At 35.7% G+C, this 19,857-nt stretch overlaps 1 protein-coding gene across 1 annotated transcript in view; it reads left to right on the top strand.

Moving 5' to 3' along the window:
* Nucleotides 1–226: 226 nt before the first annotated feature.
* Nucleotides 227–19,857, top strand: part of Dnal1 (dynein axonemal light chain 1) — a 33,749-nt gene continuing 14,118 nt past the window's right edge. Inside the window, exons 1-4 of the mRNA XM_026402394.2 lie at nt 227–263; nt 6,101–6,139; nt 10,319–10,428; nt 13,172–13,227. Of these exons, the coding sequence (XP_026258179.1) occupies nt 261–263; nt 6,101–6,139; nt 10,319–10,428; nt 13,172–13,227 (208 nt within the window). The 5' untranslated portion in view covers nt 227–260. The remainder of the gene's footprint in view (nt 264–6,100; nt 6,140–10,318; nt 10,429–13,171; nt 13,228–19,857) is intronic.

The raw sequence follows: 19,857 nt of genomic DNA, 5'->3' as shown, positions 1-19,857 counted from the left end.
TCGGAAGGGAAAAGGACACCTCCTCACCACTGGTGGCGGTTAAGCTCTACTGCCCTCGGTTGTCGGCAGGGAAGCTGCAGCCAGGCGGGAGGACCCCGGCCCGCGGAGCTGTCCCACAATGCCCCGCTCGCGCCACCCCAAGGGCGGAGAGGAAGGACCGCTGCCGGGACAGGCGTCCGCGGAGAGCACCGAGAGCTGCGCATGCGCACTTAACGCGGCGGGCCCTAGCAACCGGAGCAGTGACAGTAGCAACCGCCGGAATGGTGAGTACCCTCCGGGCCTCCTAGCCAAAGCTGAGATGAGGTTGGGACTGGAAAAGGGTGACTGTGAAGTATTGAGGGCCGCGGGGTTTTCGAACAGCGGAAGGGAGTCGATAGCGGATGTTGGCTCAGTGGAGTCCGAGGCCTGAGGCGAAAGGAAAGCCCTGGCAAAGGGTGGTCTGGGGTGAGGGTGGCCCGAGATTGGTTGGAAGTTGGGTTAAGATAGAGGGGCCCTGGCAGAAGAAAAAGGAGGGCGAAAAGCAGGAAGTTTTCGGGTCAAAGATGATGGAAAGGGGGATGTGGATAAAGATAGCTCTTTACGTAGCAATAATTTTAACTCCCCCACCCCCTGTTGAGATGGAGGGAGCTCGGGCTAGTTACGAGGGGGGGGTCAGTGTAGCACCGATTGGCAGTAGTATCCCTAACCTGTGAAGTGCCCAGATTGCCCTCTGAATGACTGTAAGTGCACTTATTAGGTAACGCTGATGGAATATACTAGGGCAGTGTTTCTCAGATTTCAATATGCATAAATTTGAGTTTGTTGGAATGCAGATTATTAATTTTTAATATGATTGGGTGTTCAGGAATGTGCATTTCAACTATGCACCTCAAGTGATTCTAAAATTGGGGAGCATCACACCACACTTAGAGAAATCCTTCTGCCTTCGATTTAAAACCAACCAGCGGTTTTGTCCAATCAGAGCTTTTATGAAGTAATGATTTTGCCTAGTGATGCTTCTCAGCTCCTAAAGTGTGCACTCACTCTCTTGCTTACCTACTTGGTAGTTCTAACTGGTAGTTTGAAAAGGTTTACAGATCCAGCTAAAGTTATTTAGCAAAGATGTGATTGTCCTGCTGGATGGAGATGTTGATAAAGAAATATTGGGACTGGGAGTATAATTCAGGAGTAGAAAGTTTACCTAGTAAGGTGATGCCCTGGGTTCCATCTCCAGCACCGTGAGATAGATAGATAGAAATAAATACAGGCAGATGATTCCTAATGTAATGGATATATAGTGTCGACCCTTGTGAATAACAAATTACAGGTTGTATGAAAGTAGAAAGGGGCATGTGATGCTTAGGATTGTTCTTAGACTGTCAGGTTCCTTACTGGGTACATATGATTTAGTATAATTTGAATAGTCAGTAAAATCAGCTCTTCATGTCCATGGGATCCACATTCAAAGATCCAACCAACTGCAGATTAAAATTATGCAAAGCAAAAATTATGTCTACAACGAGTATGTGTGCTTATTTCTTTGTCATTTTGCTCTGTTCGTATGAACTATTTGCATAGTATTTATGTTGTATTAGGCATATACTATTTGTATAGTATTTATGTTGTATTAGGCATCAAGAAATATTAAAATGATTTTTAAAACACTATGTTTTCATTTATGCATAAAGAATGTATGTGGGTTACATGAAAATATTATGCCATTTTAAAAATTAGGGACTTGAGCATCTGCAGATTTTTGGTATCTGTGGACTAGATATCCTGGAACCAATACCGTTGGGCTACCAAAGGATAACTGTACTTCTTGGTATTCTTTTATGTGCAGTCACAGAGAAATTAGAGGACTTAGTCTTGATAATTACAAATCTTCCAAATAAGTGGAAAATATAATATAGATAATATTGTCATGAATCTCCTAAATAAATGAATGTATAATACAGAAAAAAAGAAATAAATACAGGTCCACATAAATTTACATTTTTAATGTAGCTTTAAAAAGATAATATTACACATTAAAGCTCAGGTTTCTGGCTTCTCTGAAAAAAAAATTTAACATTGAACACATGTTGCTATGGGCATAGGTGTGACTTATGCAGTCGAAGGGGAGAAATAAAGAATGTCCACGCGCTTCTGCCCTTTCAATGGTTTATTCACTCAAATCACTCAATAAATTTCACTCTATAGGTTCTTTTTTTATGTTATAGATGGACACAATACCTTCATTTATTTAGCTTTATGTAGTGCTGAAATCGAACCCAGGGCCTCATACATGCTAGGTGAGTGCTCTACCATTGAGCCACAACCCCAGCACTCTATAGGTTCTTAATTAAGAAAATGACAATCCTTAATGCTAGGCACTGCAATAGACATAATCAATTCACTGTGAACAATTCTAGATTAATTCTAAACACTGCAAACACTCTTAATCATGAGAGACAATCCCTCTGGATGCTAAGGTCAAGTGCCAGGTATAAAGTTTCAAGCCTTAGGCTCTAAGTCCAGCAAATGCACACTCACTCAAACCATGGTGATCAGGTCAGGACCAAGGCAGGCTTCTCCTGGGGTGGAGCTGATGGCCAGTTGAGGAGCGGGTGGTAGGGAAAAGTTGCAGTTCTCACCAGGGTCAAGAGTTTGAGAGCCGTGAGGAAGATGCAGAAGATCAGGCAAATGATGAGAAGAGTGGTATGTCAGTCCAATCCTCATCAGGCTCTCAGGCGTGAGGGCATCAGTGTCAGCTGGCTGAATGTCTGCTCATTTGCTCCATTTATACTAAATTTTGGGGCTTCTGACCACCCTTTCAATCCCTATCAGCTGCCACTGGATTTCATCATTTGTCCTGGGGTTAAGGCATCTGGTCTGGTGGTCCCCACCCTGATTTTCTTGCCTTTTCCCCTTATCAGGGTGAGAGCAACATGACAGAGACTTCACTCTGAGCTTGTCAGGGTGGGGAAAAGTGACTTGTTTATGTCAGGCCTATTCGATCATATTGGAGGGCTCCGTAAGCATACTGGGTGAGACTGCAGGTTTCAAAGTGGAGTTTTAAAATGGAGTTGCTTAGGCTAAGGCCTAAGGCCATCCTTACAACACATTCTTTTCACATTTTAGTGTTATTGAAATATAATGGCTCATAACTGTCAGCATGTTTTCTTTCTTAATGGTACATAAAACAAGGGTGTTACAATTAGTGGAGTTTTTGTATTTGAAGAAATATGATGTTAGGATAATTCGTTTCCACAAATCCCAACAGTTGTCTGGAGCCAAGTAGAAGTTATGCTCTTTAGTGGGCTCTGCCCTTAGCTGCTCAGATTTCATCAATTAATGGTATCCATTTGGTGTTTCAGGCATTTGTGGGTTTTGACTCCTCCTGTTTATTAAGGGAAACAAGTGACTTGCAACAACTTATATTGCCACAGTAGACAGATAAATTGCTTCTCTTTCTACAATGTTGTGAAAGTGTTCTTTTGGTGGTGTCTTTTTATGAACTCATGCATGCAAGGATTTCTCTGGGAAAATCAACTAGGAATGGATTGTTCAGTGATAGGGTCTATGCATACTTTAAATTTCCTAGGTACTGTCATTGTGTTTTCCAGAATAGCTGGGCCACTTTTTACTTTCTCCAGCAAAGGATAAGTGTTCCCATTTCTCTACATTCTCACCAACTCACTTTTATTGATCTGCAAATGTATCCAGTTGTTTTGAGTTTTTCTGATTTTCAGTGAGTTCAAACACCTGTTAATATTAGTTACCTAAGTTTAAGTTTTCTGTGAATTGTCTGTTTATATTTTTGCCATTTGTTTCCATTTTTATTTTTATTTGTAAAATTTAGGAGTTCCTTGGGTACACTAAGCCTTTTGTTGCTTTCAAATGAAAAATATTTTCTCCCAATTTTACTGTTAACTTTGTCAGTGGTGTTCTTTATTGTGTTTGCTCTAATACTTACCAGTTTATTCTTTTGGGTTTTCTTTACTGATGATCATCTGCACATGATGACAGTTTAATGTTTCAATCATTGCACTTTGTATTTCTTTTGTTATAGTGCTTATAAAGATCTCTTGAGCCATAGTAAACAGTAGTAGTGATAGTGAGCATCCTTGATGTTTTTGGGACCTTGAAGGAAATACTTTTAATGTTACCTTTCCAGTTGAGCCCACTTTGACTACCTTATTTAAAATAAATATCCTACACACACACATATACTTTCTGATACCCCTTACCAACCTTGAAGTTTTTTTAAAAAATCTGAATAATTGTTATCTTCCAATTTACATATATATATATATATATATATATATATATATATATATATATATATATCCCCTCCAGCAGATGTAAGTTTCATGAAGGCAGGAATCTTTGTTTTGTTCAACATATCAAAAACACATGAAAGAATGCTTGGCATGCAGTAGACACAGAATAGTTGCTGAAATAAATTAATTTTCGAAGTATGGTATTGCAAATTTTTGGTATATAACTTTTATCAAGTAGGAATCTCTATTAGCTGACAACATCTAAAATCAGATACGGAAATTTATCAAGTGTTTTCTACACTTACTGAAATAAACATGATTTCCTATGAATAATCCACTAATTTTTATACTTTGAAATTTTTCTGTTGTTCTCTTTGTGCTATTGGGATAAACTATTCATTCTTTATTTTTTATTTTTATTTTTTGGTAGTTGTAGGTGGACAGCATACCTTTATTTTATTTGCTTATTTTTATGCGGTGCTGAAGATTGAACCCAATGCTTCACACATGATAGGCAAGCACTCTGTCACTGAGTCCCACTCTAGCCCCCAAAATATTCTTTCTTGATCATGATCATTACATATTATTGACTTTGGAGAGATCTAATATTATTCAGAATTTCCAAATCTGTGTTAAAAAGTAAAGAGGACTTTTTATGTGGTTATGCTATCATTTTTCTAGACTCATAAAATAAGTTGGCAACTTTCCTCTTTCTCTGGGTTCTGAAACAACTTGCATAAGAAGGAGTATTCCTTGAAAGCTTGTTACAGTTCACTTGTAAAACCATCTAAGCGTGGAGCTTAATGAGAGAAGGATGACAGTAAACTTCTTTGACTATCATTTTAATGTTTCCAATAGTATTGTTCTATTCAAAGTTTCTGATTCTTTTTTTGTGACAGTTTTCATATTTTAATGTTTTTTCTAAAAATGAAAACTTCATCTAGGTTTTAAAACTATAGCAAATTTTGCTCATTTTATTTAAAACACTTGATAAAAATCTCTGTGATATCTACCTTATTCATTCTGTATTTTAAATTTATATATCTCTTATTTTTTCCCAGTCATGCTTGCAAGAGAATTAAGAACCTCTTCCCCTTTCTGCTTTTCATTGACCTCTTCCTTTGTATTTCTTCTTTGGATTTGCCATATGTACTTTTTAAAATGTCTTAAGTTCTTATTAGCCCATTTGTTTCCAATCTCTTGTTTTCTGATGAATGCATTTGAAAATGCAGATTTCTTTCTTAGTGCTGAATTCCTCGAGTAAGTTGAAATTGAACTATGACAAATTTTTTATCATTTAGAATTTTTAATTTGTACTTATTGATGGAATTCTTTTAAAAAGATTTAGACGTGTAGATTTTTGTCATATCATTCTTTGCAAACATGAAAAGGAGTTTATGTGTATGAAATAAAATTGTTAATATTTTTCTAAAATTTTGCCACTGTCACCTGGCCACAGCAATTGTAAATTGTTCCTAATTGTAATGCATCCAAATTTCAATGTTACAATGTAAAAGAAGATGTAGATTTTTGAATCAATGAAATAGAATATATTTTAATATCAAGTATTGGAAGCTATGTATTCTTTGTAAATCAAGTGGAAGTGAAATGTATGAGCATTACATAGTGATTTCCTTATTTTTTCTGAGTGGTCTTTAAAGAAATCATTAAAATACCTTCTTGCCTATAAAATCTCAAAGAAAGACATTAATCCTTTTAAAGGTGGAAGCTAAGCTAATGATTAATGAATGAAAATTGAATTAATAAATCACACCAATAAAAACAGCCTGTTTCTTCTTCTTCCTCCTCTTCTTTTTTCTTTTTATTTTTTTCTTCTTCTTTTTTGTTTTTTAAAGGCAAAAGCAACAACAATTAAAGAAGCCCTAGCCAGATGGGTAAGTATGTGAGTTTTTCCTTCTTTTAGAAGCCATACAAGGAAAATTTGGATAGTTATTTAAATCTGACCACTCAATACAAGGTATCCTTGTGATATTGGAACTTTTCAGCTCTCTTGTCTGTGGTAGTGAATACATGAATTTATACAGTTGATAAAATTGTTTGGAACTTAATACATACATACAAATATATATTCACTCATACACGTAAGTGAGTACTAGTAAATTTGGGAAAATCTTTTTTTTTAAGAGAGAGAGAATTTTAATATTTTAATTTTTTTTTTTTAAGTTTTTGGCGGACACAACATCTTTGTTTGTATGTGGTACAACCTGGGCCGCACGCATGCCAGGCGAGTGCGCTACCGCTTGAGCCACATCCCCAGCCCTGGAAAATCTAAATAAAACTGATACATTATATCAGTAGCAATACCTTAGTTATGATATACTGTAGTTTTATATACTATTACCATTGGGGAGTAATATTCTGGTCAAACTGTACATGGGATCACTCTGTTTTTGTTGTTTTGTTTTGTGGTGCTGGGAATCAAACCCAGGGCTTTGTGCATGCTAGGCACAAACTCTACCACTAAGCTGCACCCATCCCCATCCCTCAAATATCTTAACAGAAATGTCAATAAAAATATAAATATGGAAAGACTGATTAACCTATTGCTATAAAATGGCTGGAATCTTTGTATTATAGTACATTTTCTTTTCCAGTTTTATCAGTCACTTTCAAGTAATAGAGTGGTAAATATTGTGGATTGTCCAGGCTTTAATCAGATGATCGTTTTAGCCTGTTGGATGTTAGAACAGAGATAGCCAGTATAGACCAATGTAAATTACACTAAACAACTGAAAACACTTGGAGTAAAAATACTAAAGTATATAGTAATATTAGAGAGGAAACACATTGTAAAAAACATGCATTAAATATAAACCATAAGTGTGGCATTCAGCTATTCATCACTATGACCAAAATACCTGGCAAGAACAACTTAAAGGAAAAAAGTTTATTTTGGGTTTATGGTATCAAAGGTTCAGTCCAAGGTCAGGAGTGAAGCAGGACATCAGGGCAGAATGGCATGATGGAAGAAAGCTGCTCAGCTCATAACCACCAAGCAGAAAGGAAGAGCCAGGAACAAAATATGATCCCCAAAGGCATACTCTAGTGAAATACTTCCTCCAGCCATGCCCTACCTGCCTACATAATCCACCTAATAGTCTACCGAAATTATTAATCCCTGAAATCGTTTTAAATGGATTAATCCATTGATTAGATTACAGTTCTCATAATCTGATCATTGCACCTCTGTACATTCCTGCATTAACTAACATGAGCCTTTTGGGGAACACCTAATATCCAAACCATAACAATGAGTATTTTGAATATTAACATTCTGTAATGTGAACAGTTGTAATTCATCATTTATAGATAAAATTTCCATAGAGTACAAAGATGACACCTTAATTTCTGTGCCCAGTGATAACTTTTTTTGTCTATGCTATATAGTTTGTTACAAAATAATGTACTCTTTACTTTTATAGCTTTGGAAAAAAAGTCTTTTAAAAAATTTTTTAGTTGTTGATGGACACAATACCTTTATTTTGTTTTTTAATTGATTTTTATGTGGTGCTGATGATTGAACCCAGTGCCTCACATTTGCTAGGCAAATGCTGTACCACTGAGCTATAGCCCCGGTGCTCACATTAATTTTTTTGAGGGGGGGTGGGGTGGGGTGGGCACCTGGGATTGAACCCAGGGGCACTTAACCATGGAACCACATCCCCAGCCCTATTTTGTATTTTATTTAGAGACAGGGTCTCATTGAGTTGCTTAGTGCCTCACAGTTGCTGACTGGCTTTGAACTCATAATCCTCCTGTCTCAGCCTCCTGAGCTGCTGGGATTACAGGTATGCAGCATTGCACCCGGCTAATTTTTAACATTTAAAAAATGTTCTTTGGGTTGGGGATATAGCTCAGTTGGTAGAGTGCTTGCCTTGCATGACAAGGCCCTGGCTTTAATTCCCAGCACCACAGACACACACACACACACACACACAAATGTTCTTTATTGGCACATAACTGTACATATTTATGGGATACAATGTGACATTTAAAAAAAAATTTAGTTGTAGATTGACACAACACCTTTATTTTTATATGGTACTGGGGATTGAACCCAGGGCCTCACATGTGCTAGGTAAGTGCTATATGACTGAGCCATAATGCCAGCCCAACAATGTGACATGATATATGTGTATAATGTATAATCATCGATTCAGTATTATTTGCATATCTACCACCTCAAACATTTATCATTCCTATGCTAATATTTGAAATCCTTTCTTTATAGTTATTCTTAAATGTATAATCAATTATCATTAACTATAGTCACCCTACTGTGCTATAGAATACTAGAACTTATTCCTCCTATTTGTACCTGTTACTTCCCTACCCCTTACTCTTCCCAGCATCTGGTAACCACTATTATACTGTGGACTTCTGTGAGGTCCAATTTTTTAGGTTCCATAAATAGGTAAGGACCTGTAGTATTTTTCTTTCTGTTCCTGGCAAATTTCACTTAAAATGAATGAGTCCTCCCAGCTCATCTGTGTTGCCACAAATGGCAACCCATCATTTATTGAAGATTTGTGGGGTTTAAGTTTTCTTTCCCCTAACCTACAAATGTGTGATACAAAAGTACTGACTGGATGTATGTTAGATCTCTTTCAATGGACTATATATTTTCTATTGTTGATATGTGATGAATTGATTTTTTATTTTTTTTATTTTTATTTTTTAAAGAGAGAGAGAGGGGGGAGAGAGAGAGAGAATTTTTAATATTTTTTTTAGTTCTCAGCAGACACAACATCTTTGTTGGTATGTGGTGCTGAGGATTGAACCCGGGCCGCACACATGCCAGGCGAGCGAGCTACCGCTTGAGCCACATCCCCAGCCCATGAATTGATTTTTTAAATGAGCCTCTTTGTATCCTACATTGCACAAGGTTAATCTAATCAGTGGATTAATCCATTTAAAACGATTTCAGGGATTAATAATTTCAGTAGACTATTAGGTGGATTATGTAGGCAGGTAGGGCATGGCTGGAGGAAGTATTTCACTAGAGTATGCCTTTGGGGATCATATTTTGTTCCTGGCTCTTCCTCTCTGCTTGGTGGTTATGAGCTAAGCAGCTTTCTTCCATCATGCCATTCTGCCCTGATGTTCTGCCTCACTCCAGAGCAATGGAACTGACTGACCTTGGACTGAACCTTCGATACCATAAACTCAAAATAAACTTTTTTCCTTTAAGTTACAGAAAACACAGGCGGGCAAAGGAAATGGTCCCTGAGCTTCAAGTTGTGTTGGAAAGAGAGAACTAACTCTAAGTTAGTGATGTGCTTGGAAAATATTAATAGGCAGCTAGTATGGGTAATTAATTTTTAAATTGTATGCTTAATACTAAAACTAAATACTAAGGTAGGATTTAGTGAATTAGAGTAGAATAGATAGCTTTGATCTCAGCTATGTTATAAAGAGAATATCTTTAAAATTTCTTATATTTGAGGTTCTAGCTCAGGCTGAAATAAGTATAGAAAAAAGAAGATGAATGAAATCTTACCATTCTGAATCTGATATTTAACGAGGTCAGTTAGGGACAAGGAATATTTTTTAGGAAAATCAATTGATAGACTTTTTATTTTATTTTATTTGTATTAGGAATTAAACCTAAGAGCCTTACACCACTGAGCTATATTCCCAGTCCTTTTTTATTTTTCATTTTGAGACAGGATCTTGCTAAATTGCTGAGGTTTCACTAAGTTGCTGAGGCTGACCTACCTGCCTCTACCTTCCAAGTTGCTAGGATTACAAGCATGTGCCACTACACCTGGAAATGGATAAACAAAAGATTTTAAACAATATAAAAATATAAGTGATTTTTTTCTCCTTATTTCCTTTTGCTAGGGACCTAACAATTATCAGATTGAGCCATATAGAAGCCTGGTTATTAGGGTCAGCAAATACATGGTTCAGTAAGTGATGAATAATTATTAAGTAGTTATTAAAATTCTAAAAATGTTGAAATTAATGTTGAAAGGCCTTCAGAAATCTTGCCTCTTTTGTTGTACATCATAACTAGGGGTCATTTTGTTCCAAATTAACTTTTCTCATAGGAAGAGAAAACTGGTCAGAGGCCATCTGAAACCAAAGAGATAAAACTTTATGCCCAGATTCCCCCAATAGAGAAGATGGATGCATCCTTGTCCACACTGGCTAATTGCGAGTAAGTTCTCTTTTCATCCTTCTAATATTGCTATTTAGTTTTCCTTTCTTTTTTCCTTTATACTAGGATATATTTGTTTTCTGTGATTTTCATATTTTTGTTTGTTTATTGTAATTCTTCCCTTGGGAAAGTTAAATGTGAAAGATGACTGGTTTATAGGATTATTAATGGAATGATATTTTCAATATAGTTTTTATGTTATATTTTTATATTATATATTATAATATATTTTTATATTATAATATATTTTTATATTATGATATAGTTTTATATTATATATAATATAAATAATATAATATAGTTTATATTATAATATAGTTTTTATATTATATTTGGAAATGGAAAAGTGCTAGTTTTTTGGAAGAAGCTAAATAACAGAATCAACTGTTACTCTGTCATTTGAGTCAACTACTTTTTCTTGTAAAATTATCCGTCAAATTCAGAACTGCATTTTTTTACTGATTACCTAAGGAATACGAATTTTTAAAAAAACTAAAAATACATTGCAAACCATCCAGGAAATATAAAGAACACAAAGTATTAATGTCAACCTAAATTGTAGTATCTTATAAAATCAGTGTTAGCATTTTTACATAGAGCCTTTTAATTTTTACCCCCACTACTAGGGATTGAACCCAGTGGTATTCTACCACTGAGCAACATCCCCCCAGCCCTTATTCTTATTTTTAGACAGGATATCACTAAACTGCCAAAGCTGGTCTTGAACTTTTGATTCTTCTGCCTCAGCCTCCTGAGTAGCTGGGATTATAGGTGTGTACCACCTCACCAGGCTAATTTTTTTTTTAATCCTAATTGGGATAAAATTGCACTTGTTTTGTAATCCTATTTCCTATGACTTCAATGATCAGATCTATGTTAATTTATTTTCTAAATATTCTACTCAGTTTTTAGCAGGATTGTATGCTAATTTGAGGCAATTATACAGTGACACCTCATAACCATATTTTCGGGACCCTATTGTCTCCTGTCAGGGTTGTGGAATACTGTAGAGTACCTGAGGTTCTTTCTAACTTCTTCACCATGTGTTTCTATAAATGTGATCCCTTCACCACTTGAACTTTCTGCAGGAGATAAGCTCCATCCCAATTTTATAGAATCATACTAAGGAATTCTAAGAATCTCTACAGTAGGCAATTGGGTAGTTCTTGGACACATACTTGTGAACACATATTGGTGAACACATATTTGTAATATTACTCATATATATCTTTGGGATTAAAGGGAAAAGCAAACATATGTATTTATTGTGTGCAATTCATTCATTGTGATAAAAGCATACTGGCTTACATAAAAATCTACCTTGGGATTCATATTTGGCTTCTAGAATGATCTTTTTTTTTTTCATAAAACCACCAAAAAGGTAAACAAACTTGAGAAGATTTTGTATCCCATGCCAAAGCCTTCAGAAACCATTTAGAAAGAGTCAACCTGTTCATATTTTTGCTGACAATGTCTTTGGGAAAGCTATGTAAACAAGATTTAAAGAATTCTTTTCCAATAATATTTCTGGATTTTTAAGGCACTTTATTTATCACTGGTAGGTCTCAGGAATGGGGGATAACCAGAAAATATACAGATTTGGTGAAAACTATATAGTAATTGCTTTTGCTGTTTCAAACAGATAAATGAATAATTCCTCTTCAAGTCAAATATAAGGGTAAGACACGTGTTCTAGCATCAAACTTACCTGGATTTTAATTTTGGACCTGCCATGTTGTGATTGTGTAATATTGGGCAAATTGTTTAACATCTTTGTGTCATAGTTTCATTTGTAAAATGTGGATAATAATAATATTTATCTCAGAAAATTGTGATTGTTAAAATAATTCATGTAAATTGTTTAGAAGAATACTGGGCACACATTAAATGTTCAAGAAATTAGCCTTTATTATTATATGTTTTGCATGAAATTTCTAATATATTAAACATTTTAATCAAGGAAGAAAGATTAAGAATGTTAACTATGTTCCCTTTAAAAACTTTGTTTTTATATCATTAAAATATGGATAGAAAAAGTCTAGAAAAATATATGCAAAATGTTAAAAATATGAATCTCTAGGGAGGGTGGGACAATTGGGATTACATATGACATTACATTTTTCAGTATACATTTCTGAAGGATTTAACACATGAAAAAATATATCTTAACAAATGTATATACATAATTGTGTTTTTGAGGTTTGGAGCTTTTTGTTTTGTTTTACTAAAAGGAGTTGTATAAAATATATTGTTTTACAAGATGGTTTTTAAATTTAACTTACATCATGGACATATTCACAAGTCAGTATCTATAGCCCAATATCATTTTTTAGTATCAGCATAGTATTTCATTATCTATTCCAAGTTGACAGATTTTTTCAGAGTTTTTTTCTATTATAATTATATAATAAGTAGTCTAGTTTGTATATCTCTTGGCACTCATCTTTGTATTTTAGTAGGCTGCATTCCTAGCAGTGAAATACTAAGAACATTTGCATTAAAAATTTTTATAGATAACACCAAATTGCCTCAAAAAGATTTTTAAAATTTCCTACAATAAGTGTGTATTAACATTTACAAGGGGGGAGGAGTAAAAATGAATGAATTCTGTGACTGAATGAGGAAAAAAAAAGTCAATTGTTTAAATATTATCTTCCATGGGAACTACTGATGAGGAATAATTTCTAATATACTATTATAAGTTTTTCATGTTAATTAAAGTCTTTTCTTTGTTCTTTTAAAGGAAGCTTTCACTGTCTACAAACTGCATTGAAAAAATTGCCAATCTGAATGGCTTAAGTAAGTGATCCATGGTAACAGATGGTTCTTGAATTTTAAACATTCCAGAGATACTATGTAATTCTAGAAGCTGGCACCTGTTTCTTTAGGTTTTTGGTTTTTTGTGCTGGGGATTGAACCCAGGGATACTTTACCACTGAGCTACATCCCCAATCCTTTTTATTTTTAATTTTGAGACAGGTTCTCACTAAGTTGCTCAGGGCCTCCCTAAATTGCTGAAGTTGTCCTCAAACTTGCAGTCCTCCTGCTTCAGCCTCCCAAGTCACTGGCATTACAGGCATGAGCTACCACACTTGACCTGGCACCTGTTTTAACCACAGTATTGTCAGATGACAGAATGTATAAACGATGAGTCTTACATTTGATTATCCAAAGAAAATAACACTTGAACATTTTAACGATCTTTTAAAACTTGTAAAAGTTGAAATACTTTAAATAGGAAATCAGATTTTTGTTATGTATTTATTTATTTATTTGTTTAGATTTGTCTTTTGTGTATTTCAAACTTGTTATATTTAAAATTTAATCCCTCACCATGTCTTGTTTTCCCCATATTCTTATTCTTGTTAATGACATGTCCATCTTCTTAGTTCCCAAGGTCTCTGATGATCAACTGGTTTCCAATTGCGGCCATAACTTGGTGACTTAAGTCAACAGAAATTTATTCTCTCACAGTTTAGGAGATCATAAACCTGCAATAAGTTTCATTAGACCAAATATCAGGCCACATTCCATATGAGGCTTTAGGAGGGAATCTTTTGCTGGCCTCCTCCATTTTATTTTCTTTTTCTTTCCTTCATTTGTTCCTTCCTCCCTCCCCTCCCCTCCCTTCCCCTCCCCTCCCCTCTCTTCTCCTCTCCTCCTCTTCTCTTCTCTTTTTTCTCTCTCTCTCTCTTTTTGTTGTACTCTCTTTTTGTTGGACCCAGGGGTGCTCTACCACTGAGCTACATTTCAGCCCTTTTAATTTTTTATTTTGAGACAGGATCTTGCTAAGTTGCCCAGACAACTTGCCATCCTCATACCTCAGCCTCCAAAGTAGTTAGGCCTCTTCCATTTTTTTTCTTTTTTCCACATTTTTTATTGGTGCATTATAGTTGTATATAATTATACAACTTATTGTTACATATTTGTACATGCTCACAATTTAACGGTATAATTTGGCCAATATCATTTCCTAGTATTTTCCCTTTCCTCCTCTCCTCCCTCTCCCTGGTCCCTTTTCTCTATTCTATTTATGTTCCTTTGATTTTCATGAGATCTGCCCTCCTCACTATTCTTTTCTTTTCCTCACTAGCTTCCACATATGAGAGAAAACATACAACTCTTGACCTTCTGAGTTAGGCTTATTTCACTTAACATAATGTTCTCAAGTTCCATCCATTTTCCTGTAAATGATATAATTTTATTTTATTTTATTTTTTTAAAGAGAGAGTGAGAGAGGAGAGAGAGGGTGAGAGAGAGAGAATTTTTAATATTTATTATGTTTTAGTTCTCGGCAGACACAACATCTTTGTTGGTATGTGGTGCTGAGGATCGAACCCGGGCCGCAAGCATGCCAGGCGAACGCGCTACCGCTTGAGCCACATCCCTAGCCCATAATTTTATTTTTCTTTATGGCCCTCTTCCATTTTCTAATGGGTGCCATACTCCCAATGTCTGCCATCACACTGACTTCTCCCATTCTGTGTCAGGTCAAACCTCTGCCTCACTCTTGTGAGGATATGTGTGATTGCATTTTGGCCACATTGAGATATTGAGGACAATTTTTCCATCTTAAGATCCTTAATTTAATCATACCTACAAAGTACCTTTTTCCATTTATGACAGATCCTAGGGATTAGGATACAGGTACTTTTGGGAGAACCATTATTTAGCCTACCATATTCTCTCTTCACTTAAACCCTACACCCAAGTTCATCATTAAGTCCTATTAATTCTACTCTTTGAAGCAGCTTTCAAATAATTTGTTGCTTTTCCATTTCTAGGAGCCCCAACTTGAAATTTAGCTTCCCCTTAGATCATGTTTATCAAACATTTTTACCACTTTCTACAGTAAGAAATACATATGAATTTATTATATTATATATTCATATGAATATACATATATACATACACATCTAAACTGGAATAGAATTTACAAAAAAAAAGTATGAACTTTTTTTTTTTTAAAGAGAGAGTGAGAGAGGAGAGAGAGAGATAGAGAATTTTCAATATTTTTATTTTTTTTAGTTCTCGGCGGACACAACATCTTTGTTGGTATGTGGTGCTGAGGATCGAACCCAGGCCACACGCATGCCAGGCGAGCGCGCTACCGCTTGAGCCACATCCCCAGCCCAAGTATGAACTCTTATAGCATAGGGTCCAGTATGGATTTTTTAAATTTGATTTTTTTTCAATGCTGACCACAACCAAGTTGATTTCACAACTCATTAATGGATTATTACCCATAGTTAGAAAAAAAACTACCTTATGACTTTTGTGATAATCTCCTAATTAATCTCCTTTTCTCCTTTCTATTGTTCAGTTAAACTTTATCAATGATACCAGAGTTTTCTTTCTAAAAATATTATTTTTTCCCAGGCATGGTTGTTGCATGCCTGTAACCCTAGCAACTCAGGAGGCTGAGGCAGGAGGATCCTAAGCTCAAAGCCAGCCTCAGCAACTTAGCAAAGACCTAAGCAATTTAGCAAGACCTTGTCTCAAAATAAAAATACAAAAAGGACTGGGGATATGGTTAAGTACCCCTGGGTTCAATCCTTAGTAAAATAAATAAATAAATAAATAAATAAATAACTTGTTTTTATATCATTCTTCTAGATCTGAGACCTAGGCTCTCCTTTGCTTAGTAAAGACCTAATGTCTTGGGCTGGGGATGTGGCTCAAGCGGTAGCGCGCTCACCTGGCAGGTGTGCGGCCCGGGTTCGATCCTCAGCACCACATACAAACAAAGATGTTGTGTCCGCCGATAACTAAAAAATAAATATTAAAAAAAATTCTCTCTCTCCCTCTCACTCTCTCTTTAAAAAAAAAAAAAAAAAAAAAGACCTAATGTCTTAATGTCATAGTCAAAGCCATCTAAAAGTTTGTATCAAAAAACTTAAAAAAAATAGCTGGGTACGGTGATGCATACCTCTAATCCCAGCGGCTCAGGAAGCTGAGGCAGGAGGTCATGAGTTCAAAGCCAGCCTCAGCAATGGTGAGGCACTGAGCAACTCGGTGAGACCCTGTCTCTAAATAAAATATAAAATAGGGCTGGGGATATGGCTCAGTGGTTGAGTGCCCCTGAGTTCAATCCCCACTATCAAATAAATAAATAAACAAGATACTTGTACCACTGTATTTATCCCAACATACCATTGCTTTATTATGACTGTACGTATTTATTGATGTAACATTTTTCATGGAGAGCAGCCCCCTCCTATAATAGGAAAATCCTATAAGAAAATAAAGATTAAGAATGCCACATTCAAATGTTACATCCCTCTCTAAAAACTTTCCTAATTTCAAGGATCATAATTACTTCCTTTCTTTTCTTTTTTTTCTTTTTCTTTTTTTTTTTTAAGAGAAAGAGAGGGAGAGAATTTTTTTAATATTTATTTTTTAGTTTTCGGCGGACACAACATCTTTGTATGTAGTGCTGAGGATCGAACCCGGGCCACACGCATGGCAGGCGAGCGTGCTACCGCTTGAGCCACATCCTCAGCCCTCTTTTCTTTTCTTTAGAAGATTTTTTTTTTTTTTTAGTTGTAGATGGACACAATACCTTTAATTAATTTATTTTTTTATGTGGTGCTGAGGAACGGACTCAGTGCCTCACACATGAGTGTCTGCCCACTGAGCCACAACCCCAGCCCTCATAATTACTTCTTCTTTGAGAATATTTATAACAGTCTACCTTGGATTGTAATAATAATTATCCACTTCATATAATTATGGTGAAGATTAAATTAGTTAGATTACATGAAGTACTTAAGAATCGTGCTGGTTCAGATAAAGTGCTCAATAACTATTAATCACTATTATAGTTGAGAATATGTTTTGCTCTTTAGATAGTGAGCTTCTTGAGGGCATGCATAACATATTATTAGTCTTTTCTATTCCAGATCCTTCCCCCCCCCAGTACCTTTCTCAAAGTTGGCACTCCAGGGTCTGGAGGGAGGTAGAGCATTTGCCTACTGTGTGAAAGGAGGGTGGGTGGTAGAGTGCTTGCCTACTATGCGAAAGGCCCTGGGTTCAATCCCCAGCACCACCACCAAAACAAATAAACAAAACACACACACATCAAACTTGGCATTCTATATTTTTACAGTGTTAGAGGGAAGTGTTAACTATTGGAGCAGGCTTAAAATGACTCCCTCTATTCTATTTTTTTCCTGACTTGTTGAATAATTTGTTCTCTTAGGTAATTAGTCATTTTATTCTCTGCCTCAATGTCTTTTAATGTAAGTATTTTGCTTGAGACTGCACTGAAACACATATTATGATAAATTATATGCTTTTCATTTCATAAAATCATGACTCATAATAGGGTCATGATTTTATGAAATGAAATAGGGTTGACTATGGTTTTTGACCCATATTCTAACTTAGGTTATTTGGTGTGTAACTCTCTGGAAAATTAAATTAAGAAGAATTCCCAGTCATGCATAGTTAGTGGTACACATTTGTAATCCCAGTGACTCAACAGGTTGAGGCAAGAGGATCACAAATTCAAAGCTAGCTTCAGCAACTTAGTGAAGCTCTAAGCAACTCAACAAGACCCTATCTCAAAATAAAAAGTAAAAAAGGCTGGGTATGTGGCTCAGTGGTTAAGTGCCCCAGGTTTAATACCTTGTAACAACAACAACAACAACAACAAAGATTAAGAAGAAGAAGAAAAAGAATTCCCACAACTCAATGGCAAAGGAAATCTTGATCAATTATTGATGTCTGCTATAAACATGGAATGAGAGAATACAGATATTTGCTATACTTGACTCGTCTCATTTTGGTTGTGCTTGTAATATAAATACTTCCTTAGTCAATGGTTAGGAAATACATTTTATCTGTGACTATGAAGCAGAGAAATTAACAGAACCATATAAAAGACTGAATTTATGCCTCTAGCTTGCCTGTTACCCCCATCCTTTCTTGAATATGATAGTTTATCTATTATGCTATGGCAGAAAGTTTAGAAATACATACATATTCCTATTTAACAGATGGTTTATAGGAAGAATAAACACAAGGACAATTTAGTGTACCAAAACTGGGACTGGAAAACTCTATGACATGACTATATCCACAACCATGACTAAAAAAACTATATATTGTGAGTATTAATAATCTCATATTAAATATTAGAAAATAAGTTTTGTTTTCTTGTATCTTTGGCAACACAAACAAAACTATACTCTTACAGGTTAGAAATAAACATAAAACTTGAAAGCCCTGTTTTGATTTCCATCATGACGTTGTATGAAGAAAACAACAGTGTTTTCCTTCTAGTAGTATCTTAATGTATGCAACATATAAAATAAGGAAAATACGTAATCATGTTTTGTTAGAATGTGTAGTCTATTAATTTTGATATCATAATTTATCTATTTCCCTTCATGGCAATAAATGTTTTGAGCCCTTCATTACCATTTTATGTGCATTTTTAAGTGGGAGTTTTATATATTAAGTTAAATATCTTTGAGAGTTGCATTTATTTATTTCCTATGACCTCATCATAATTGATCAGTCCGTTTTGGAAGTGGTTCTGGGAATTGAACCCAGGGTACTCTTCCACTAAGCTACATCCTCAACCCTTTTTTTAAAAAATATTTATTTATTTATTAGTTATTGGCAGACACAACATCTTTGTTTGTATGTGGTGCTGAGGATCGAACCCAGGCCGCACGCATGCCAGGCGAGCGCGCTACCGCTTGAGCCACATCCCCAGCCCCCTCAACCCTTTTTATTTCACTTTGAGACAGGGTCTAGATTAAGTTGATTAGGCTGGCCTGGAACTTGCAATTTTCCTGCCTCAGCCTCTCCACCTAGCCAATTAGCGTATTTTTTGACATAAATGATTTCTCTTTCCTTTTTTTTTTTTTTTTTGGTACAGGGGATTGAACCCAGGGGCACTTAACCACTGTTCCACATCCTCAGCACCCCATTTTTTTTTGTAGTTGTAGTTGGATAGAATGCCTTTATTTTGTTTTTTATTTATTTATTAATGTGGTGCTAAGGATCAAATCCATTGTCTCACACATGCTAGGCAAGCACTCTGCCACTGAGCTACAGCACCCCCCCCCAGTGTATTTTTAAATATTTTTTTGTTATAGTTGGACATAATACCTTTATTTTATTTATTTATTTTTGTGTGGTGCTGAGGATCGAACCCCGGCCTCACATGTGTTAGGCGAGCACTCTATTGCTGAGCCAGAACCCTAGGTGCCATCTGCCAGTTGCTTAGGGCCTCACTAAATTGCTATGGCTGACTTTGAACTTGCGATCCTCCTGCCTCAGCCTCCCGAGCCACTGGGATTACAGGTGTGTGCCACTGTACCAGGGCTCTTTTTCCTCTTTGGAGCACTTTCAGTATTAGGTTTCTATTGTACCATATTCTTCTGGTTTTCTCCTCTCTTTCTGACAGCCCGGTTT

The sequence above is a fragment of the Urocitellus parryii genome, chromosome 6 (assembly GCF_045843805.1).
Source record: "Urocitellus parryii isolate mUroPar1 chromosome 6, mUroPar1.hap1, whole genome shotgun sequence".
NCBI classification, from domain to species: domain Eukaryota; kingdom Metazoa; phylum Chordata; class Mammalia; order Rodentia; family Sciuridae; genus Urocitellus; species Urocitellus parryii.
Note: the sequence above shows the minus strand (reverse complement) of the source record. Positions and strands in the feature narration are given on the sequence as shown.